Raw genomic sequence first — 25,669 nt, 5'->3', positions numbered from 1 at the left:
TTTCCTCATCTCTCTCCTCCCTTTATTGGACCCAAAACAAATCTCATTGACTTTACAGTTACAGTTCTCAGGTTACAGTTCTCTCAATATGTCAGATTTCACTTTTTAATCTGTGGTACTTTAAAAAAATATATTAAAGAACATTTTATTAGGAATTCTGGGCCACTGTGCGAATAAGTGATGCTGGTTCAGAATGGCCTACTGACGGCCACACGTAAAAGATCTGCTATGCTATTCACCAGAGTACACAGCTTGTCTAGGTATACATAACTGCCCATGTAGTTGACAATACATACAAGATAAAATTGGCTCCTTGGATGAGGTGACCCCCAAACCACGGCTTATCAATTTCTTTAAAAAACTAAACTTCAATGAGATGCACCAAAGGATATGGAAGAATCAAATCTACTTGTTCCCTTTCTGTTTTCTGCTCTTGTGAAGTCTATCATCACAGTAATCTTACTAGAATAATGCCTATGCTTTTCCATCTTTAACTTTATAGCTCATGCAAAGACTTTCTTATTTTAATATTTAGCAGACGTCATGGAGTAGACGATCTCAAGAAAGAAATTAATTATTGGAAAGTAGACTATTTTATTATTAATGCAGAGAATAATGACACAGTAATCACAATTCATAAGCAATATAGTTGGTAAAATATTAGCTGATCACAGAAATATTTTATTTAAAACTCTCTCATACTGTAAATGGATCTGAAATTTTGGCAAAAAACAAACTACTCTCTTAAATAAACTAGGACAGAGCCCATCCTCGGATGACATTTTCAGCTATCCTTTGCATTCTGTTGGGATGACTGTTTAACCACCTGGAACGAAGAACTTTGTTAGACCCCCATCTTAAGCCATATAACAAGACAAATTCCAAATGAATTAACAAATCAAATATAAAGTGATGACACAAAAAAAGTAACTAAAGAAAATTTAGGCAAATATTTAAATAATCTCAAGATGGGACAGGTCTTATACAACGTGACATGAAAAGCAGACACCAGACAGCAAAAGACTGATCACTGTTGAGTACATATATCGTCCAGGTCCATAAACAATATTGAAAAGAAACTAAGCTGCAACATACACACGTAACATGCATGACAGGCATGTCAGGTGTGCATTCAGTAAAGAGGGAACAAGGAGCATCCATCAGAAAAACTGGGTAAGGACATGAATACACTGTTCACTGAAGCCAACGAGGAGGAGACAAACACACAGCCTCTTGCTGTGCTGGTGCCTCTATGAGCTATGGACTTGCCTACACTTTTGTATTAACAGTTAATAAAAGTACTTGAAATAAAGTAGGAAAATTTGAGAACTTATCCAAAACCATCATCCTTTGAATTTTCTAAAATGTTTTCTAAACTGAATTCTATATTATAAATATTTGTCCAAAACTAACTTCCTTATTTACGACATTAGAAGAAGGGTAGTTTAAAACGACTGTAATCTGAGAAATATCACATCACACATGCACACATGCAAAACTAACAAGGCACAAGAGCTCTCAAAACGTCAAAAAAATAACATGAATTATGCAGGGAGACCTGGAAAGAGAATAATTAATGTCAATTTTTGTTAAGACAAAACTTGAGATGTACTAAAATGCTATGCATTATTTGTTAGGAAAAGCCGACCTACCCAAACTCTATAATGTTACTTTCCAAAAAATATCTTTGTACAGCCAATGACAACACATTTTCTGCTTGTGAAAAATATTAACAATTCAAATTCATCCATCTCCTCTATTTCAAGTCAGAAAAGGAAACCTGTTTCCTGCAATTACATCTGTAGAAAGACGGGTGACGGGAGTCGTTGTAAATTCTTTAAATCCAACTAGGATTTCCTAACATTGGTCTTACTATCCCCAAACTCCATCTAAATGGAGATGATCTCAAGTAGTTCTGGGTCCTGTAAGATAGTGTATGCTTTTTATTCATATATGATTTTATGACCACCTTGAATTATTTGACTTTACAACATAATTCATACCTGGCCCTGTGGGACTTCATCCTTCTTGTCTCTGTCCATCATAGGAATAGGCTGTATTCCCAACTTCTTCATTTCATCACCCTACGATAAAAAGGGGAAAAATCACGCTCTCTCAACTTAAAAACAGTTATGAAATTTTGGTATTAATGAGTTGTTCCCTTTATTCATTAATTTTCTCCTAAACAAATAACGTTTCTGGTTATTGACCTGAACAAATGTCAAAATAATAAAAAACTTAATGTATCATTGTTTGGTAATTATCCTGATGTTCTCCTGTGTGAATTACCAGAAACCCAGCCAGCTCTTCTGGTTTCATTTTGCAGCAGTTAGTACAAGTTATAATAAGAGGAGATATAGTCAAGAGTGAGGCGGAAAAAAAACAAAACATGGAAGAACCTAAACGCCTTTTTTTTTTGTGTGTGTGAGTAAGATCAGCCCTGAGCTAACATCCATGCCAATCCTCCTCTTTTTGCTGAGGAAGACCGGCCCTGAGCTAACATCCGTGCCCATCTTCCTCTACTTTATATGGGACGCCGCCTCAGCATGGCCTGACAAGAGGTGTGTCAGTGCGCGCCCAGGATCTGAACATGGGTTGCCAGCAGCGGAGTGCACGCAGTTAACCGCTAGGCCACGGGGCCGGCCCCCGAAAGGCCTTTTTCTCACCTCTTTTTTTTTTTTTTGAGGAAGATCAGCCCTGAGCTCACATCCACGCTAATCCTCCTCTTTTTGCTGAAGAAGACCGGCTCTGAGCTAACATCTATTGCCAATCCTCCTCCTTTTTATTTTTCCCCAAAGCCCCAGTAGATAGCTGTATGTCATAGTTGCACATCTTTCTAGTTGCTGTATGTGGGACACGGCCTCAGCATGGCCGGAGAAGGGGTGCATCGGTGTGCGCCCGGGATCCAAACCCGGGCCGCCAGTAGCAGAGTGTGCGCACTTAACCGCTAAGCCACCGGGCCGGACCCTCTCACCTCTTCTTCAAAAGATTTTTCACGTACATTGAACTGGGTGAAGCGAGGCTTTAGAGAGACATACTGATAGATCAACAAGAGTCTGCTAAGACGTGTTAGTAAAGACGCAATGTGACTGGCAATACATGAGCATAAAGTCATAATTATAGATGTTTATTAAAGGCTGCTATGTTGCAGGCTTTGGGCTAAGTAACTTGTAAATATTATTTCATTTAATCTTCATGAAATACTGTGAGTTAGATATTATCCCCATTTTATAGACTTTAAAACTTATCTTACCCTTTTTATTTATTCGTTAAAGATTAAAATCTTCTTCCTTAACGTTCTCTAATTTTTTCCCTAATACTCTACTCTTCCATCACATTGCTTTATTATTTTAGTGTTAATTATTTTAATTATGCTTGTTTTCAGCAATCAGAAGTACAGAATTAACAATATCTCTGATTTGCTACAGTGGGGTCTGGAAACAATTGCTATAACCCTCGCTGAGAATTTTTATGTACAGGACACAGGGACTTGTCCCAACAATGTAAAGACACTGCAAGTACAGCTTTTGCACTAGTGTTATCACTTTAAGTACTAAAATCAGTGGTTCTCAATTTCTTTTCTTTTCTATCCTAAGTGAGTGAAATTAACTAGGCCCCTGGCTCTCAAGGATTTTACAAGTACAATAAGTAAAAAGATTTTAAATAAACAATGATTTGAATAGGCACTTACAAATAAGGGTAAATGCTAAAAAGGAGAACAACTGAGTCCTGTGGAATGCACACAACGGAGAAGGGATCTATTCTGAGGCTTGGAGAGGAACGGGTTGTGCAGGGGTGAAGGAGAGCACTCTAGGCAGATGAAACGGCACAGGACAGTCAGAGACCTAGATGACAACCAGAGAGACTTCAATCAAGAAATCCAGGGCCGGTCCCGTGGCCCAGTGGTTAAGTTCGGTGCACTCCACTTTGGCGGCCAGGGTTTGGTTCCTGGGCACGGACCTACATCCCTTGTCGGTGGCCATGCTGTGGTGGTGACCCACATACAAAATAGAGGAAGACTGGCACAGATGTTAGCTCAGGGTGAATCTTCCTCAGCACAAAAAAAAAAAAAAAAAGGAAAAGAAATCCAGAGGGGCTGGGACATGGAACAGCCTGGAGAGGCAGTGGGCTTTGTAGATCAAGTTCATGACTTTTGTATTTACCACAAGAGCACGGAGAGACAGAGGGTTGCAAGCAGGCTAATGATAGAATCAGAATTAAAGTAACCCTCATCTCGCAATTATGGCAACTGAGGCATAGAGGTTAGCCAGAGCACTGGCCGAGGTTTCATCCTAAGTGCCAAAGTGGGATTTTAACCCCAAGCCACATGACACCAAAGACCACACTCTTAATTACTGTTAAAATGATTCTAAAAGATAAGGGCAAGGAAGCCAGTTAGAATGTTCCAATAATCCAGGCATTACAGTAATCTGATGGAGGTCTGGAGTAGGGGAGAGATGGTGGGGATGGGAGGGGAGACTGGACTTGATGAATATCTAGGAGATCAACTGGCAGGACATGGCGATTGTATTCCTGTTTCTTCCCATGGACGATGAGGTCCTTGAAGAGGGTACCTGCGAATATGTTGGGAGCTTGACCGATCTTTGTGGACTATTTCACCAACAAGGAACAGAAAGAGAAAAGAAATCTGTACTACATACCAGTCACATTTTGATTCATATTTTAGAATACAAATATAGTTGTTAAAGTATGAAATACATCATAGTTAAATGAAATAATTTGCAAAACAATAAGCTAGCTTCTGACCAATTTTCTTGTAGTGATGTACATATAGAATGTACAGAATGTATTCAGGATTATTACTTTTGGACACACATGAAAATTAAGTTGACTGTGATGATAAAGTCAAATATTACTGTTCAGACACATACATTGAAAACAACCTTCCTAATTGAGTCTGAGAGTAACTAGGTTCTGACACACACACGTGCGCTAAAATTAAAAAAAAAAAACACGCAGGAGTATGCACACACAGCGCATAAGGCATTGTAGAGAACACCACCATGAGTATAACGAACTGGCTTTACCATTATGAAACAATTCAACATAAAACCATTTCTCCTACACTTTCAACTGAATGATTTGCTGGTTTTTACTTTTTACATACATTCTTCTATCCGGGTGAGATATATGGTTTGATCATCAACTACCAAACTCTTTGACCTCCAAATTTACTTTTATTTCTTCAAACCAAATGAGGTACCCAAAGGTTTTGTAGGTTTTTTTTCCCCCCACAACATAATCTTTGAACATGCAGCAACCTAAGTAATTGTGGATTCATCTAAACAAGATAATTCCATTCTGCTTATTCATGGACAAATCAGAAAGAAAACTGAGGAGTTAAACGCACATTTCTGATAATTTAGTCAAGAAAAGGTGTTAATGAAAGTAATTTACGTGTTTGTTTCACACATCAGGAGCATCATGAATTAATATCCCACATATTCTACAGAACTCATAATTGCAGTTAAATTGACTATTTGGTATATTTACATAATCTTGTATGTCTTGGTACAAAATGATTATTCTCCTGAATTTTCAACTGCAGGCATATATAACCCGTGATATTGTGACTCCTTCTTACTTTTTCCAGTGACTGTCTTAAAATAGATGACCAGTGATGTTTTTTGAATGAATGAACAAAAGATCAGCTATTAAATAAGGGAAATTGTTGCACTATTGTTCAGTGAATAAGTTCCTGAACTCTTTCAGTTGAGAGCAGATAATTTACACACATATTCAAGTCAGATGTAACAGAATGATTGTTCTCACTTTGTATGTGCATAAACTCTAAATTCTTCATCGTATGTGACTGACCATAGGTTTTTGAAATAACTAGCCACATGAACAACTAAGATCTTGTTACTAAATTATCCATTTATTTAATTTGTCTCCAAATTTTTTCCATTTGTTGGCATTATCTATGTTCATATAAAAAGCAAGGACATACCTCAGCCCAGAATTCAGCATATATATCATTTGCCGTCAATTTTGTAACTGGCCACAGTTTTGTTACTGAGCATAAATCACAGGCAGTCATCATCAAACCAATGACACGGTCTCTAGAACACAATACAAAACTGGTCAGTGCAGCACTTGTACATTTGTAATAAGAACCAGAAAGACTTCTGCATTTTCAGGAATGAGACTTAGGTTGACATTACTTCATGATGAGGGAAGGACCACATTACAGAGCAGATACAACTAACAGGAAGGAAAGAAAAGCAGAATTAAAAAACATTTTGTTCATTTAATTGTAAGAATATCAGTCACTTCTATTACTGGTTCCATGAAGAGTATATCATATATGCTGGTTGCCTCATTACTGCAGAAATCAAATACAGTGTGGGGACAGCTCTGTTACCATCCAAATCTGCTGGTACATTTTTATAGCCGTGGACCAGATTTTCATTTTCATGAAATTTTGGAAATTTAGAGTGGAAAGAAAAAAATCTATCCCAATTCTTTCATTTCATAGAAGGAAAATCTAAGGTGCAAAGAAATGAAATGACTTCTCCAAGGTGGAAGCAGTTCAAGACAAGGCCAGAGTAGACGCAGGTCTGCAGCATCCTCTCTCGCGTCCCCACGTGCAGACAACAGATGCAGTGGGAGCAGTTTCCAAACACTGCAAACTCTAACCTCCCAACTGAAATGAGTTTTCTTTTTCAGTTGCTTTGCATTCACAATGGTGTGTTCCATGTCCGACTTGAAAAAAAATATATATATATGGCTTGGTTTAGTATTTCCTTTTGCAGAAAAAGAAAAATTGCTCGAAGAATTCAAACAGCCATATCCACTATAGTTTCAGAGGATTTGTTCTAGTGACAGGTGGTTACCCTAAATGAAGTCTACACTTAATGGCAGCACTAAGCACTAGTTATTAAGGAATTTTAACATACTGACTTTGCCTTTTATGAAGCAAACTACGTAACTTTAAAAGGTAAATTATCAAGAAAGACACAAAACTGTATAACAACTGGGACGACATTGGATGTTGTCTCCAGCTCGTACCTAAATTTAATTAGTCTTAGGAACCCATTGCTGCTAATGGCTGCCTCACTCCTTGTAGGTCCACAGACACTCCCCATCTGAGGGCATCATCCTGTCCTGGGTCCTGAGCCCGTCCTGACCAGGGCAGACAGCATTTTAAGAGTGTCCTTCTGTCACACTGGCAGAGTTTCCGGTTTAGTTGTGCTCCCTGAAGGGAAGGTTCCTGGACACCTGGGAGATGCTCCTTTGTCTACTACCCAAGTCTTTGATGCCAATCAGTTGCAAGGTTCTTTTATTTCCAATCAGCCCAATTCCTTTAGCCCATTTGCCTGATTAAATGATCTTTTCCACAGCCTTACTTTTCATAAAGACACACGTCAAAGGTATCATGTCTCTAACAGGGAAGATGAGATAACCTTATCAACATTGATGAGACTTATTCGTACCCTTCCTGTGACCCAAATAGATGCCATGTGAAGACCCAAAGCCCTTAAAATGATCAGGGAACTCTATTTTGTGTGTGTGTGTGTGTGTGTGTGTGTGAGGAAGATTGGCCCTGAGCTAACATCTGCCAATCCTCCTCTTTTTGCTGAGGAAGACTGGCCCTGGGCTAACATCCATGCCCATCTTCCTCCACTTTATATGTGATGCCGCCACAGCATGGCCTGACAAGCAGTGCGTCGGTGCGTGCCCAGGATCCGAACCCGCGAACCTCGGGCCCCAGCAGCGGAGCGCGTGCATGTTTTTAACCACTTGCACCACTGGGCTGGCCCCAGGGAACTCTATTTTTTTGATGAGGTGGTTTCCTAAGCACTTTGTGGTTTAAAGGAAGAATATTTATTTCTGGATTTGGGCTTCTAAATGAATGAGCATGTTACCTGTTTGCTCAACAGGTAAATTCATTTAACCAGAAACAGAACAAGAAAAAAACTATTATTCTGTTTATAAACAATTATTTCATGACATTGAAACAATTCAATCTCATTCAATCTATATTTACCAAAAAAAAACCACAACAGTTATTTTTCTTGGCTAAATATTCTAATAAGCTTTATCTTAAAAAAGATTTCTTATCTCATAAATCTATGAAACAAAAAAAATGTTCATAGGATGGGACACGGTAAAACACATGAAAACAATTTGTCCACTGGAAATGATTCCACTGGTAACATTGCTATTACTATGGTTGGAAAGATCATGAACTAGTTACCATTTAGATTTAGCTGTCAAAATTACTTAGACAAGGGGCCGGCCCCATGGCCGAGTGGTTAAAGTTCCACTTGCTTTTCTTCAGGAGCCCGGGTTAGTGGGTCCGGAATCCCAGGCGCAGACTTATTCCACTCATCAGCCATGCTGTGGCAGCATCCCACATACAAAATAGAGGAAGATTGGCACAGATGTTAGCTCAGGGTTAATCTTCCTCAAGCAAAAAAAGAGGAAGATATGCAATGGATGTTAGCTCTGGGCAAATTTTTCTCACCAAAAAAAAAAGAATAAAAATTACTTAGACAAAACAATTTAACAGTAGTTATTTTACTCTTAACCAAAAAAATAAGCAAATAAAACAGATAAATTTTGTATTAAATACCTTTAATAAATAGAATTACTCATTTTTTACTCTCAATGACAAATCAGTTAGATGGTAGATGGTCATGGTTGTCCAGAAATATTAACCTGAACTGGAATGGTTTTATTTCTTTCCATGAATGGAATATAGACCCAACTCATATAGATCCCTAATTCACAACGTGTTCTAATAACCAACTGTGAGAGGGATGGAGATCATGCTGACTACTCTTGGTTTGACTTTGTAGAACCTTGTCACTAAGAACAATGAAGTAAGGGCTCCACACAACGCCTATGTTACAGACGATTCTCAGGCAAGTAATTTTAGGGGGTTTGACTATTTTCATTTATTCCAAAAGGTTTTTAATGCCTGTTATGAATCAAGCACAGTTACAGCAACGAACAAAATGATGCTAATCTTGTAGAACTACTTCTAGTGGAGAGAAGCAGAAAATGATAAGTTAGAAAATTTCATGAAACAAGTCTGTGTAAAAAATATTTAAAAAGAGGCAAAAACATGAAGATCTGTGAGAGCATTCCAGTAGAGATGATAGTGCGTGTAGTGTGTTTTAGGAACAACGAGAAAGCCAGTCTGGCTGAAAAGTAGGAATGAGGTGAACATGCGGTACCGCTAAGTCTGGAGACAAGCCAGGACTTTAACTTTTATTCCAAGTCTGATGGTAAGACACTGGAGACTGTGAGCAGACAAGTGACATGAAACATGGTTTAAAGAGATCCCTCAGGTCTTCTTGGTAGAGAAGGAATTGTAGGGGGGCAAGAGAGGATGCGGAGAGATAACTGAGGTGAACACCCCAGTAGTCCAGATGAGAGATGATGACAGCTTGAATTAGGATGACGATAGTGGAGACAGGAAAGTAGGAGGATTCTAGACGTTAGAGGGAGAGCCAGGTTGAAATATGTTAACATCTACAGGAGTTATGACAACCCAGCTGCAGAACCAAAACCACAGAAAAGATTTTAGAATCTTACTGTTTTCAATAACATGAATGATAACTCCTTAATATAAGCATAACCATGATAGAGTGGTGATCTCACTAAAATAAACTTTAAATGTAACTTCTCAACCCTTCATTTCATAGAACCCTAAATATGTTGCTTCTTTTAAAAATACCATTGAGAAGGAAAAAAAAACCAAAAAGAAAAAGGAGAAAGAAATTATATGTGAACAAAGTATCAATCTTGAGCAAAGGAGTATCACAGAGGGATTTACTGTTATTAAAAAATATTGTAACTTAAAATTTACTTGCCTAACAAAATCCTTGTATTATTCCTAGAGCTGAAAACTCTTACAGGTGAAGACACTAGTGATGTCACTTTAGAACTCAGTTTCCCCACATTTCAAGTTCTTCAGTTGAAACACACAACATACTCAGCAGAATGAGGCCCTTGTGCATTTACTACAGCAGGTAAAGACTGAAGGATGCTGTCACATTCAAAATAGGCTAGTGGCAACCATGTCACGGTCTAAGAATAAAACACACCACACAGACACGTCTTGTCCTTTGAAATACATAGCAGTAGCTATGCAAAAGTACACAACTTTTCTAGTTCTGTTTCTGAATTGTTTGAAGAATTGTTCACGTGTTTAATATTATACCCTTTCTTTGATGTGTGCTTAAATCTAAATTAAGGAAAGACTTTGGAAGAAGCGGGGCACAGGAATGTCTTTGAAGGGCACAACTATTCCCTGGGATTCAGAGAATAAACATTCTCATTTGCATGTTTCCTATTGCTCTCAGGGATACAAAACTTTGAAATTCGCTTATTTTTAAAATACATGTTTGAGGAAGGCAGTTTCAACATGAAATACATGGAAATAGAAATTATAAAACCTACCAACCACTCATATATCTGTCATTTTCATATTTAAAAGTATGCTTTAATTTGATTTCATAGCTTAAACCCCATTAGTTTGCGGAAGTGGTCCTCAGGCAAGACTGTAAGTGTCTCTCTATTAGGAAAGTAATGTAATTCAAGAACAACGCTGTAATTCAAGAATAATGCTCTGATTTCTGTGGACGTTCTGGTCAGTTTTTAATCAAAAGGAGACAATGATCACAGTTTCAGTGAGAAACAATAAAGCTACCCTTTGCCTACCCTTGGCTCGAGTCTAGAGTTGGTTTTCAAACATGACATTAACTTCTAGTTGTGTTTAATTGTGGGAGAGAAAGAGTTTTGAAGGAAAATTTCAGTAAAGAAAGCAATTAGTTTACAATTCCTGTTTCTCTCTGTGGTTCCCTATGTTTCTCCTCCTCTCTATCTGTTACATCACTAGCAAGTCCCCTGTTATAAGTTAAGACTTAAACTTGTCTAATAATTCATTTCTGCAACCCTAAAATCACTTACCTGGCTCTGCTATTTAAAAAGTTTCAAGAACTTCTTCATTATCAAATGTAAGATATTTCTGAAAACTAAGCTATGTATGTCTAATATAAAAGGGAATTATTCATCTGCATTTGAAAGACACATAGCAACGACTTTCATACACAGTTGGTCTCTGGTTGTTTCATTTTCAAAGTAAAACATAATAAACTGACCTAGTATCTTTAAGCAGAGTTGTGGCCACAATGTCAAGTTCACACAGGTATAACAGTCAATAAAAGGGCAGGTGGCAAGGACCGTTGGTAAGGACAGCAGGTAGGGAGCAAGGGTCAGACACTTAGGACTTCCAGCAATGATCAAGAGAATATAAGTGACCTTCAGCTCCAGAATAAGTGGAACAAAGACCAAGAGAGCCATGCAATGAGAGAATGACCTGGGTAAAGTCCAGCTGACCCAAGAATAAGAGACCAGTAACAGCCAACATGCCAGGGATGAAGAGCAGAAAAACAGAAAGAGTCTGGTTTCTTCGCGGCATCACTGGGCAGCTGAACTGAAGACAGCAGCTACCTATCTTCAGACTTTTTACAATGTAATAAAAAATACAACCCTATATTTTTAAGCCACTGGTCATTACAATTTATCTTCCTTAGAGCAAATGCTTTCCTAACTGATAAAACACTAAAAGTACATGAGGCCATCTGCCTTTATTTAGAATGCATTATATCTTCGATGTAAAATGATTACCTGTCACACTGTAGAGAATACTTGCAAAAAAAAAAGAGAATCCTGTTCTCTAATATCTCAGATATCTGAGATGATACTGTCCAATACTAGAAGGGACTGGGTGCCAAGGAGGGCAAATCTCCAGCTTCATCAGTACTTATAAAATATTGCCAAATTATCAAAACACAAAATGTCCTTAATCAAGAATATGAGTATAAGATTACATGATAAAACCTACACTCTTTACTATTTGCCATTTTGGATTATTTGTTTACTCGACACACTGAATACCTACTATGTCACAATTACCCATCACTCTGGGCCCCACTAGTGAACCAACGTCTAGAATGTGATGACTTCCAGTATGTTCCATCTTCTGATTACACACAACGAGGATATTATACCATATGATTTATGTCCAAGCCGATAGTTTCAGGAGTGAAAAAGAGCACCGATATAATTACATCAGGACAACAGATGTTAGTTGAGAATGATCCAGACCAAGTGGGGAGTGTGGTTACCCTGATTTTAACACAAAATAAATAAAGAGACTATCAACAGTTTGAGAACTGCTCTGGAAAATACTAACTTTAAATATTAATTTTTCAGAAAATAATTGATAGTGAAGAAAAGATATCCATGTAACCATTTTTAAGCTTCAAGTGCATTTGCACATGTAACTAAATAAAAGGCTTTTATTAAGTACTACTTTAATTTCTTTGTCTATTGATGGTTTAGAAATACAATGATTCTTAATTTAAATAAAGGATGCACTGCTCTCAATATCAGGCAACTTCAGTTCTTAGCCAAAGTCTGCCATTGATTTCCTCAGATGAATGACATCTTTTTTACATTCTAGTATTAATTCTAGGTATAAAGGGAGAGGCCACGGTCTGCCATTTGTCAACTATTCAAAGCAGTAATTACAATTAATATCTCCAAAAATTACCCAAGAAATATTATCATGTATTTAACTACAAACATTCCAACAATATCAGATAAATTAATTTATTCAAGGTAGAAAACAAACCAGACTAAATTTATTTACCAACCTACTAAAAAACATGCATTTTAAAAAATTATGGTTCCACATAAGAGGAGAAAAAATTAGTGGGTCGAAGTAAATGCCCACACCAGAAAGAGGAGCTGGAATTGAATCCCAAAAGAGAACAAGAATCAAAGAAAGATATCATGTTAATAAGCAGAGGTAAACAGTAGAATAACAGAAACAGAATAAAAATATATTTAAACATATATTTCTAGCCTGTAGACCACACCTTAACCAATAGAGAAAAAACAGCTTTGGTGAATCATTGAACCCCTGGCTATGGTGACTGAGGAACAGCTGGCACTGGGGGCACCTGCCCCTGGGATGACATCAGCGTTTAAGGCCAGTGGAATCAGGGAAGAGAGCACTTGTTCGTGTTTCTTTGAAAAGGAATTGCTCGAGCCAGAAAATGAAGAGTCAGATATAAAAACTAGCATAATTCGGAGATGGTATCTGTCCATTCTGTGCAGCACCCAACTGACCTATTTCTACCACTGTGGTAAAATATCTCTCTGCAAACTTCGGCTCCTGCTGGAGAAACAGCTGTCAAGATACAGATGATGTCATGTGTGGGACTTTTGGAGCAGACCCGTGTCTATGAAAAGGACAGGCGGGGGGATATACATCCTAGTCACAGGGGCAATGATGTCTGGATTAACTCAAGTGTAACAAGTGTCTCTAGAAAATGGAGAGAAGAAGAAAAGAAGGGTTTTCAGCAGCCTCGAGGGCAGTTCTGAGCCGGTCTGAAAAAGCCTCCTGTGTGAATTCTATGCCTTCAATCTCCTAGGACAACACAGCAGGGTTCCAATTAGGCAATTCCTTACATACATCATTCCAGAATCTCCCGCAAAGAAATCTACGAAAGGCTACTAAAGCCACGTGAAATGTGTGTATATTACACTCACTGGTAACTCTAATATGGATGAAAGGCTTACTCATGACCATGCAGAATTCTGTGGACTGCTTCCATAAGCTTATCAACTCCTAATCACCTCACAGAAATGAGATTTGATGTCACTTGGTGAATTAAGGACCATTCCATCTTTTTTTTAATGATTTCATTTAAAGGCATACTGCTATAATTCACATAGTCTATCTTGTTTAAGAAAAAAAAAACACTTGAAACAAAAATGTTTCATATTTTATCACACAATCAAATTTCTAGATTGTATAATTTTATCTCTCATATTTTAATTTAGGTGTAATTTATATAGATGAAATGCGTAAACTTGAAGTATATGGTTCAATGAATGTGAAAATGTATACAGTCCGTAACTACCACACCCATGAAGACAAAGAGCCTTTTGATCTCCCAGAAATCCCTTCTGCCCTTTCCCAGGCAATGTCCCTCATCCTCCCTTGACAATTGCCAGTTTGAATTCTATCCCAATCACTTATACTATTGATTTGTTTGGCCTATTCTAGAACGTCATAAAAATGTGTTCCTATGGTATGCACTACTTTGCTCAACATAATGCCTGTGTGTTTCGTCCATGTTGTTGAATGAATTAGCAGTTCCTAATTTTTTTTCTTGCTGAATAGTACAGTATTGTACTGTATAAATGCCAGAAACTGTCTATCCATTCACCTGTTGGTGGACATTTGGGTTGTCTACTGTCTGGACATATTATGGTTAATGCTACTGTGAACATTTGTGTCCAAGTCTTTGTCTGAACATAGTAACACTTTCACTTCTCTTGAGTAACCTAAGAGTGGAACTGCTAGGTCACAGAGTAAGCATATACTTAGCTTTATAAGGAACTTCCAAATTATTTTCTAAAGCAGTTGTATACTTCATACTCCCATGAGCAAAATATTAGTATTTCAGTAGCTCCACGTACTTGTCAACACTTGGTACTGTAGGTCGTTTTAATTTTGGCCATTCCAGTGAATGTGTAGTGGTATATCACTGTGGTTTTAATTTGGTTTTTCCTTATGACTAAAGATATTGAGCAAAATTTCATGTTCTTACTGGCTTTAAGTTCTGAAAAAATCTTTCACTTAAGGGCAGCCACTAAAAAAAATTAGTATAGCTGATATGCTAAGAAAGGACACAAAATGGAATCATATAAAATGACCAATTAAAGCCAGAAAAGGCAGAAAAAGAGTGGAAGACAAAAATAGGAACAAAGAACAAGGCCAAAGAATAGAAAACAATAACAAGTATATTAATCCAACTATATAAATAATCACTTTAAATGTCATATACCAATTAAAAGACAGAGATTGTCAGAGTGGATCAAAAAACAAGACCAAACTATATGTTGTCTACAAGATACCCACTTTAAATATAAAGACACATATAGATTAAAAGTAAATTGATGGAGAAAGATATACCATGCTGACATTAATCAAAAGAAAATGGGAGGGGCTGGCCCCACGGCTTAGTGGTTAAGTACACGCGCTCTGCTGCTGGCGGCCCGGGTTTGGATCCTGGGCGCACACCGATGCACCGCTTCTCTGGCCATGCTGAGGAGGCATCCCACATACAGCAACTAGAAGGATGTGCAACTATGACATACAACTATCTACTGGGGCTTTGGGGAGAAAAAGGGAAAAAACAAAAAAAAGGAGGAGGATTGGCAATAGATGTTAGCTCAGAGCCGGTCTTCCTCAGCAAAAAAAAAAAAAAAAAAGAGGATGATTGGCATGGATGTTAGCTCAGGGGTGATCTTCCTCACGAAAAAAAAAAAAGAAAATGGGAGTAGCTATATTAATTTTACAAAGAGCAGACTTCAGAGCAAGGAAAGTTACCAGGGATAAAGAGGAGCATTACATAATGATAAAGGGGTCAATACTCCAAGATGACACAACAGTCCTTAACAAGTATGCACCCAACAACAGAACATAAAAATATGAGAGGCAAAAACTGAGAGAACTGCAAAGAGAAATAGATGAATCCATTACTACAGCTGGAGATTTCAACATCCCTCTCTCAGAAATGAACAGATCTTTCAGGCAAAAAATCTGTTGCATGGTTGCACTCAACAACTTCATCAAATAACAGCATATAATTGACATCTGTAGACTACTTCATCCAATAACAGCAGAAAAGGCATTCTTTTCAAGCTCACATGGAACATTCACCAAGATAGACCATGTTGTGGGCCATAAAATACACCTTAACAAATTTAAAAGAAAAGAAATCATACAATGTATGCTGTTAGACAACAATGGAATTAACTAGATATCAGTAAAAGAAAAACAGCCGGAAAATCTTTCCCAAATACTTGGAGATTAAATACCACACTTCTAAATAACACACAGGCCGCAGTAAAAATCAAGAGAAAAAAATATTCGGAAATAAATGCAAATAAAAACATAACCAAATTTGTGAGATGCAGTAAAAACAATATTTAGAGCAAATTTATAGCATTAAAATGCATATACTAGAAAAGAAGATCTAAAATCAATAATCTAAGCTTACACTTGGGAAACTAGAAAAAGAAGAGCAAATTACATCCAAAATAAGCAGAAGGAAAGAAATAAGAAGAAGAATTAGAGCAGAAATCAATGAAAGTGAAAATAGGAAATCAACAGAGAAAATCAACTAAACCAAAAGCCGTTTCTTTGAAAATATCAATAAAATCAATAAGCCTCTGACCAGTTTAAGAAAAAAAGAGAAAGGATATGTATCACTAATATCACAAATGACAAAGGGGACAGCACTACAGATCCCATGGACATTAAAAGGATGATCAAGGAATACTATGAACAATCCGGTGCCCATAGTTTGATAACTTCAATGAAATGGACGAATTTCTTGAAGGATACAATCTGCCAAAACTCACACAAGAAGAAACAGACAATCTGAAAATGCCTATATCTATTAAAAAAATTGAATCAATAATTAATAACGTTTCAAAACAGAAAGAACCAGGCACAGAATGGTTCACTGGTGAATTCTACCAAATATTTAAAGAAGAAATTATACCAATTCTCCATAACCCTTTTCAGAGGATAAAAGCAGAGGAAACACTTTCAGATTTATTCAGTGTTCAGACTGCCCTATGTGAAAATAAGATATCTTTCTATTGTTTTCCTTAAAGAAGGTTCCCCAAATTGTGTAATTTTCAAGCTCCACAAAATCTGGATCTGCCCGTTAGAAGGTAAATTGAATCACCAATAATTGCTGCTTAATCAAAGGCATGGGTATCATTATATCATATGGATATCTCATTCTTGAAGAGGTAAACTTTATTACATATCTATATTCATCTGTAAATCTAATGTTTTGTGTTTGGGCTACCTGAGTGAATGGCTTCTAGGAACTTGAAAAGAGAGGTTCCTCTAAAACGAATGTTACAATCAGTACTTAATGGATCACAGAAGAGGAATGTAAAGCATCTGAACAAAGAGAACAGACCCACGTTCAGCAAGACTAGAATAGAACCAGGAAATGAATGTTCACAAATCTAAAGATAAAGATGGCATCACCTAAGATGGACTTGGTCAGACATGGAAACAGCAAAAGCAAAGTCCTAGCAATAAAAGCTGGTGGAACCCATGTACAAGCTGACAAGAAGGAGAGGTGGTTTAGCCAGTGGACTGAGATCTAGTATAGAGATGGGTGGACGGGTTCACAAGGAATGCACCTGACATATTTCTGAATCTACTTGCAAGACATGCCTTCTCAGAAAGGAAGCAATCAGACTAACTTAGACTGATGCCATTAGAACAGTTAAGTAATCTAGTTCTCCTTGTTCAGACTCTATGTTCGTGAAACAAACTTTTAATTGCCAGTTGACTTGCCAAGTGATTCCAACCACACAGAATACCAATATTTTGATGCTTTTATCTAGAACATACATTTGTAGATCAACAAAATGGAATTCCAGTTTTATACATCAATCACATGAGCTTGGTTAATAGGATTTGGATTCTGAAAAATGAATCCATTTTCATTTGCTTTTGAGTCTGTGAGGCCAATGACCAAGCCCTAGAGTGATAAACTCAAGGAGAGGCCTCTTGGAAAATGACTTCCCTTTAAAAGCACCCACTCCTGTGTGACCAGTTTAAGTTCCAATTCATATTTTAATTATCCTCACAATATACTGTCAGCAATTTTGTCAAATAATAAAATATCCAAAGAACATACAAAGTGCACATAACACAACAAAAAAAATCACATGCATTTCTTTACATTTCTTTTTCAAATATAAATTTATCCCAAACTGCATTTCTGTTTTTAAACATAAATTTATTCCAGATAACATTTCCTGGGCTTCTAAACTTTTAAAATTTATTTTTACCTATGTGATTGATTATTAAGGTTTAGCGATCCAGTCTGGTACATCTCCTCCAACTGTTTCCTGTTTCCAAAGTATAAAGCCAGGTCCGTGGCAATGATGGCTTTGCGGATGATTTCAAGCACCTGTTCATATTCACTGGAGCTCAGGGTGGAGAAGATATTGTGCCCTTCCAACTACGGAAAAAAATACAAATAAACACCACCAATAACAAGCACAAGCTCTAACCTCATGACATTTTCAGTGACTCCAAACAATATAGTCAGTCAATTGCAATTGGCACACAAATGACAAGTCTTGAGGGAACAAAGCAACAGTCTGAAATGACTAATGAAATTAACGTTTTGGTTTCTCTTTAAGCTATAACAATGAAGCTACCACTTAAATGAACTATTTAAACTACAGTAACAGTATTTGTTACCACAAAATCCCAGTGATTTAAATATATACCTAGTTTTTGGTATTTCTAGTAAGTAATTAAAGAACTGGAAAATGTAAAATATTTAAAGAAAAGACTTTTCCTCCTAAACGAATTAAAAACTTTAGTAATTTCTATATTATACTGGAAATTAATGGGCTTAAAAAGTCATTTATATCCTTGTCCACTTCAGCAAGTCTAAAGAATAATAACTTACTTTTTCTGTATCCGGGGAGAAAATGGTCCACAACCTCAAAATAAAGTTTATTTAGGCATATTAAAAACTCTCCCTATAGGCAAGAACAATTTTACATAAAACACGAATCACTGAGAGGAAAAAACTGTAGGGCTATGCTCTCTTCTTCTGTCCTCAGGGGAGACGGGGCATAGCTAGCAGATCACCACCCTAAACAAGACCAAAACTTTGGTCATTTGGATTCTAATATCTCAGAATTATTCTTTTGTCTATGAATCTTTTAAAAACTTTACAATTAAAGTTTTTATTTGTAATTGAGATAAAAATGGGTCATTTTTGTTCAAGCAAAAAAGGTTGAGATGATTAAAATGCATTCAATTTGTGGGTGCATCAATTATTTTTAATTATTTCCTTTTTAGTCAACATAGTCCTAACACAAGTTGATTTTTAATTATTTTCACTTTATAAGCTACATTTACTGGCTGACAAAATACATTAACAACTTCAAATTATTAACGTATATTTCTTGACAAAATCAGACATCTCAATAAGACATCGTCTGCTTCCTATTACTCTGAAATAGGCTGTATGTGCACCATTTGTTTTCAATCATCAGAATCTTTCTGTATTATTTATTCTTAAGGTTTCATAAATAGTTAAATTATTTTATGATAAATGTAGCAAATGGTATTAGTTCTAGTTGGTTATTTTCCTGACAATAATAACAGTAAGGCCTTAAATTTGTAGAATGCTCTAAGTTTATAAAGCAGTTTCAAACACATGATTTCACTTTGAAATTATAAAATTTAAATAAATCTTTGATATCTATCTGAAATGAGGTATCTGCTGAAACATTAACAAGATTTTTCTTTGACTAAAGAGAAACTGTAGTGCTTATAGACACTGTTCATTTCAGTACTTTTAGTAATGCAATCTCATTTGAAGCAGCTTTCATGAATACAACAGGGCCAAAGAGACAGACATGATAAGGATGGACTTCAGCTCAACAAGAGGCAGAGTCGCCTAAATGTTCAGAGTTTACCATGTGGAACATGTAAGAGACACCGTGGGTTGAGATGTTCAAGCACAGGCTGGTTAGTAACCGATGGGGACCAGGGGAGGGGATTCAAGCACTGGGCAGGTGGTTGGACCTTTTAAGCCCCTTCCAACCTCAACCCTACAATTTTATTGTGGAAAGTTATAAGAAGGAAGTCTTTTCTCTGACTCCTGCTGTGAAATCTGCTTTGCTTTGATTTGATCATAACTCAGGTGAAGCAGCTGGTCTCTGCTTTATCACTCAATGCCCTGTGACCTGTGCCCCCACCTCATAAACATGTTTCAAATCAGAGCACGTTTGGTTGGTCCTCATGCAGACATCTGCTATCGGCAGGCTGCCTGAAGAGCATCACGTGTAATACATATTTACATGCTTTATCCTCTCTGTCACCATAAACCGTGAAATTATAGTGTCTAAAAAATATTCTAGGGGCTGGCCTGGTGGCGCAAGCAGTTAAGTGCGCACGCTCTGCTGCAGTGGCCCGGGGTTCGCTGGTTCAGATCCCGGGCTCACACCGACGCACGGCTTGGCAAGCCATGCTGTGGCAGCATCCCATATAAAGTGGAGGAAGATGGGCACAGATCTTAGCCCAGGGCCAATCTTCCACAGCAAAAAAAAAAAAAAGAGAGAAGGATTGGCAGATGTTAGCACAGGGCTGATCTCCTCACACACACACAAAAAAAATGCTAGCATGCTGTTGAAATTTTTTTTTTGTAAATCTCTCTAAAACAGGGACTTCTTAGCCTGGTCTATTAGTTCTCTCGGGGACCACAGAGTTATGAACTCACTGCAACTATTACTTAACTATCTATAATATGCCGATGTGCCATCCATAAGTACTTGTTTTCATCAGATCCTGAAAAGTATCCATGATCTAAGACAAAATAAAACCCATTTTAGAGGATGGGCATATTCTGCTGGCTATTTCAGATTCATGATTTCTTTTATTACTTTTCCATAGTAGAGGAAATGTGGTAGAAAAAGTTCAGTGGAGGACCTTTATAATGAAAAGTTGTACCCAGGATGCTTTTACTGCCTCCTTAGTATTTTACAAGAGTAAAGGGGATGAATGAATAAATGAACAATAAAACGACCCCCTTTTCTTCAAGAGAATCTAGTATATGTTTATCAGCACTCTGCTCCTACCAAAACATGAGAAAATAAGGGAGATATAAACAACCAAACTCAACAGATAAATGGCTTAAAATCTTTGTAAAGCTCAAATTTCACATTAGTTAATAACATAGTAAAACCTCACAAAGTAATACTTTAATATCCCAGTTGATGAATGTATTATAGTTAATATCCCAGGTTACATTTTTTGAGGTTATATTACTTCAAGGCAGGTGATCCCACTTTGAATCAATCAAACATGAAATAACAAGCACTGTATACCCAGGAACATTCCTAAAACCCAACACCGGGTGAGCAGCATAGACTTCTTATCTCGGGGGAAGCACACGAGTGGACTCTGTTTGCAGATACTTGCAGTCCTGAGATCTGTGCGATATTAGAGAAGGTAAACAAGGCTCAACTTGGCTCTGGGGCTGAAAGACTCCTCGGGGGCCCACTCTGAGTGGATGATCTGTAGGGCCGCTCCTGGCTCCCAGACATGACAACACTAAGGACTCTCAGCACCCTCATTCACAGCTGGAACACTTCTTTCTTGCCACAGCTGTATCTTTCCCATGACACAGTGAAGAACATGCGTCTTTATTTAGCAGATATTTAGCCGTAGCCTTTCACTTTGTGTAAGGATATCAGCAGTTTAGCACCAACTATAGCCAAGGCCTTGAACAACAGAAGTTCATTTTTTAAGCAGTTGGCACTTTAGCGGGAGAGAGAAGCATATAAGCACACAACAGAACAGAGCAGAGCAGAATGGTGTCTGTGACTGAGTTAAGTGGAGGACTAGGGAAGAACACGGGAGGCTTCTCCCAGGTGGGGACACGATTTCTGAAGGACCCGTAGCAGAAGCAGGAGCGGTAGAAGGTGTACGTGGAGCAGCATGAGACCACATGCGTTTGGTGGGAACTACCAAAATTTCAGTACTGCTAAAGCAAACTGTTGCAACAGAGAAACAGTGAGAATTAAAGTAACAGAGCTTAAAAAAAAAGGCCTTACGATAGAACTGAATGACTGTCTGGAAGATGACAAGGAGCCACTGATGATTTTACATAAGGTGGTGACACGATGAGGTCGGGTTTCAGAACCATCGCTCTGGCAACAAGGTGGACTGCAGGTAGGCCAGACTGGAGGCAGAAGGGCAGACTGACCAACCTTTCCTCAGCAGCTTTTAAATTATTATTTATCAGGAGTAATTCCCTGCCAAGCCCTATGCTGCTTAACTCTATAAAAGAGATTCTTAGGGAAGGGCACTGGAGCTCAGATTTCAGTACCTGTGTGCCAACAGTCCAGGCCTTACCTCTCAGCAATCCTGCCCCAGTTGGGCTGTAAATCACAACTACAGGAAGCCACAGGCAGGGGCTGAATCATTCAAGGGCTTCGCCATGAAAAAAAGTCAATGATGCAACTAATTGCATCAAGTGTTCACAACAAGAATGCCTTTAAAAGATATATAATACTGATTTTGATATATAATCACCTACTACAGCAAGACACGTACAAAGAAGAATGATAGTATTGTAATTAAGAACCCAAGTTTTGGAGTCAAGCAATTCTGGTTTTTAATCTCGTTCTGCCACTGACTAGCTATGTGACAATGGACAAGTTCCTTAACCTCTTTGATGCTCCCTACTCTTATTTGTAAAATAGAAATGAACAATAATACTTATCTCATAGGATACTCTAAAAATCAAATGTATTAATATGTACAAAATTCTTAAGTTTCTGGTATATAGTAAGTACCCAACAAATAATTATGATGATGATGACGGTGATGATGATGATGGTGATGATGATGATGATGATAAAATCTACCAGTATAACTTCTGCAGTTAGAGTGAAGGGAGAGAGAGAAGGAGAAACAAACAAACATGCCTAGAAATGAATTTGGTGGCCAAAGACCATTTCTATTCAGAATATATCTGTAGAAAAGGATAGACTTAAGCTAGCCTCTGTGCCATACATTTTAGATTATTAGTAAAGGGAGTGTTGAATTTAACTACAACAATTTTGCTATAATCGCAATAGACAACAATAAATTCTACCTAATGCAGACAAATTGGAAAAACGCTTGAGCTGTGTCACAGAAATGTTACTGCTATATAAAGTCATGAAAATGTCATAAGATCCTAAAATATTGGGTATAAAGATAACCTTCTTAAAATCTGAACATGTTTCAAAAACACTAGGTAATCCAAGATTAATGGAATATCCAGCAAATTTTCTTAATAATAAGAATAATCATTCCTAATTGGTCTGTTTTCTAAAATTTTGATTTTGGAGTACTTAACATGGGATATTCACAGAAGACAAAAGACAGATAAAGGGTAGCTTCAATGTTCAACAAAATAATCATTAACATCTCATTAGGAAACAGAATAAACGGATTTAATATTCCAACACTAATGGTTCTATCACAATTGCTAAACATACATGGGTAAGTTTTAGATAAGAAAACACAGCTTCCCTACTTTCCTAAATGTCACTGTCCACACAAAATAATCTCCTTAGTTGAAGGCTTTCCACTTACATTCTACTATTGAGCCACCTAAACTTTGTCCCAAGGAGACATATCTACTCAGGTTCCCCTAAACAAAACACAGTTTCCAGTTTCCAAACTTTGCACATATTGTTTTGCCTACTCTGACTTCTCTCATATCCATGTTTCTGCCTTCATGTGACCACATCTGCCCACATTAACAGATCCAGTGCTAGGCCCGCAGTTCTGGGAATGAATGAGGGGCAGTGACCGTCCTCATCGGGCTTATAATTCAGAGGAAGGGAAAGTTAACTCACAAACAGAAAACCTCAACACAATGTGAAAAAAACTAAGTTATGTGTATGTTCAAGGGGCTCAGGGGCCGTGTAAAAGGGGAACGTTGCTGCCCCAGCTCTGTGGAGATGTCATAAAACAATTTCACTGGAGGAGGTAACGCCTGAGCTGAGCCTTAAATAAGGAGAGGTTGGCCACAGAAAGGCAACGGGAGAGAATTACACATAGAGGGAATCTAGACAGTGGCACAGAGTTAACAAACAGTCCGGAACAGGTACAGGCAGAGGCCATTCATTAGAGACTTGTATATCAAGTAAGAAACAGAATTTATTTTTGAGGCCATGGGGGCCACTGCTGACTTTTCAACAGAAGAATAACATGTTCAAACAAATATTTGGAAGATGGATTTGAGAGACACGAGCTTGGAGAAATGGTGATCAATGAGGAAGAAAAGGCGGTCAAACAGACAAAGTATGCTGAAGGCCGAATTTGGCATGTCAGGTAGGAAAGGCCCTCGATGGACATGTAGGAGGCTGCAGTGGTCAGAGAGGCCAGCTCAGCATTCGCTACAGAGGCCAGGCGGGAACTTCCTCTCTCCTGAAGACCCATCACGACCTAGACCCAGCGACGGGCCCCAATTACCAGGAAACAGTCCTGACGCCCAGAATGAAGAGACAAAGGGCAGCTCAGCAAAAGCTAAGAACGCAGACTTATTTTTTCTCTAGATGATTGATACCTCTCCTTACTTCATTCACGACTTAACCTCCTCCCACTGCCCACTCAACAAGGACCGCCCGCTGCATCTCTCACTGTGACAGAAGTGAGGGCACACTTTAACCGAATATACACTCTTCCTGCCTTTCTGCACCATGAACATTTACGTGTTTGTGTGTGTGTTAGCCTGAGGTTAGCTTTCTCATTCCCTCTGTATGTTGATGTTGCTGTGGTCAGCCAGGAGTGCTCGTCTCCATGCTCCCTTTGGTTGCCCAGCTTATCCAATAGGCAACAGTAGCCGCACTCGGGTTAACAAAACTATGACACGCAGCCACACACACACACAGCTTTGAGAAAGCCTGATGGGCACTGTTTCCAACCATTATACGCTGAGTTGTCTATTTTCTATCCAGCCATGTTGCCTGAGGACAGACAGTTCCAGACCCATGACCATCTGTGTAGCAACAGTGATAAAGAATATCTGCAGAGACAGTAAACACTGTGGATAAACAGAGATATCACAGGTGTCCACGTGATGTAACGATATACTATTCTGTCTCATAGTTTAGTGACTGGAAGTTGGAATTTTTACGGTTACCCAGGGATATCACCTTCATTGGTCAAGTCTGGAGGTGTCTAGACAAAACATAAAATTGGCAGGACCTGATGAATGGATGTGGGGGCCAGTGGGAGGGGAAATGATGACTCTGAGGTCGCCCACTCATGTGGTTGGGTGAATGAGGCCACCACCACAGGAGATGTAAAATCATAAGCACAATTTAGGCCACACTGAATGCTAAGTTCAAGTGTTTAGAAGCAGAAGTCTTACGGCACCTGGGGCTGAGACACAGATGTGAGAGCTCCAGCCTATTAGAGACGGCGGGGACCCAAGATGGCGGGCTGGTGGAGCCATGAGAAGAGCAGGGTGAAGGCAGAGCTCCTGAGGCGGAGGACTTTCCTCATTCACTACCCACCCTGGGCCTAAAAGGGGTGTTGGCAGCTGGGAGGCACTCAATAAAGATGTTTGCTATTGAACTGAATTTCAAGGGGCAGTTAGACGGATCTGAGAAGAAATACTCAGAGAAGCATCATGAGCAAAAATGTAAAATCAGCAGAGAGCATAGAACTTTCCAGAAAAGGAAGGATACCTTTCCTGAATCCTCCTGCCCACGGAGATGGGGCCATCTGTTTATGGCCCCAATATGCTTCTCCCCGTCACAGCTCACACAATCCAGGATACAGATTCAGTTTGTAAATGGCGGGCTTTTCACCTGTATCTACGCCAATGCCCAGTTCCTCCTCCCGCCTTCCTGCTCCTGTAATCTATTGAGTTTCTAAAGACAGGAGAACAAGTGTGTCCTTATTATCACCTCACCAGTGATGGAAACCCCATCTTTCATACCTAGAATCTAACTTTTCTCCAACAACTCTCTAGATACCAACAGC

General features: G+C 38.3%; 1 protein-coding gene across 1 annotated transcript in view; it reads right to left on the bottom strand.

Moving 5' to 3' along the window:
• Positions 1–25,669, bottom strand: part of PDE10A (phosphodiesterase 10A) — a 247,023-nt gene that overhangs the window by 4,271 nt on the left and 217,083 nt on the right. Inside the window, exons 18-20 of the mRNA XM_058534019.1 lie at positions 17,944–18,116; positions 5,972–6,083; positions 2,004–2,084 (exon numbers count right to left, since the gene is read on the bottom strand). Coding sequence (XP_058390002.1) covers positions 2,004–2,084; positions 5,972–6,083; positions 17,944–18,116 — 366 coding nt within the window. The remainder of the gene's footprint in view (positions 1–2,003; positions 2,085–5,971; positions 6,084–17,943; positions 18,117–25,669) is intronic.

The sequence above is a fragment of the Diceros bicornis genome, chromosome 39, assembly GCF_020826845.1.
Source record: "Diceros bicornis minor isolate mBicDic1 chromosome 39, mDicBic1.mat.cur, whole genome shotgun sequence".
Taxonomy (NCBI): domain Eukaryota; kingdom Metazoa; phylum Chordata; class Mammalia; order Perissodactyla; family Rhinocerotidae; genus Diceros; species Diceros bicornis.
The sequence above is the reverse complement of the archived record's forward strand: the minus strand, read 5'-3'. Positions and strand labels throughout refer to the sequence as shown.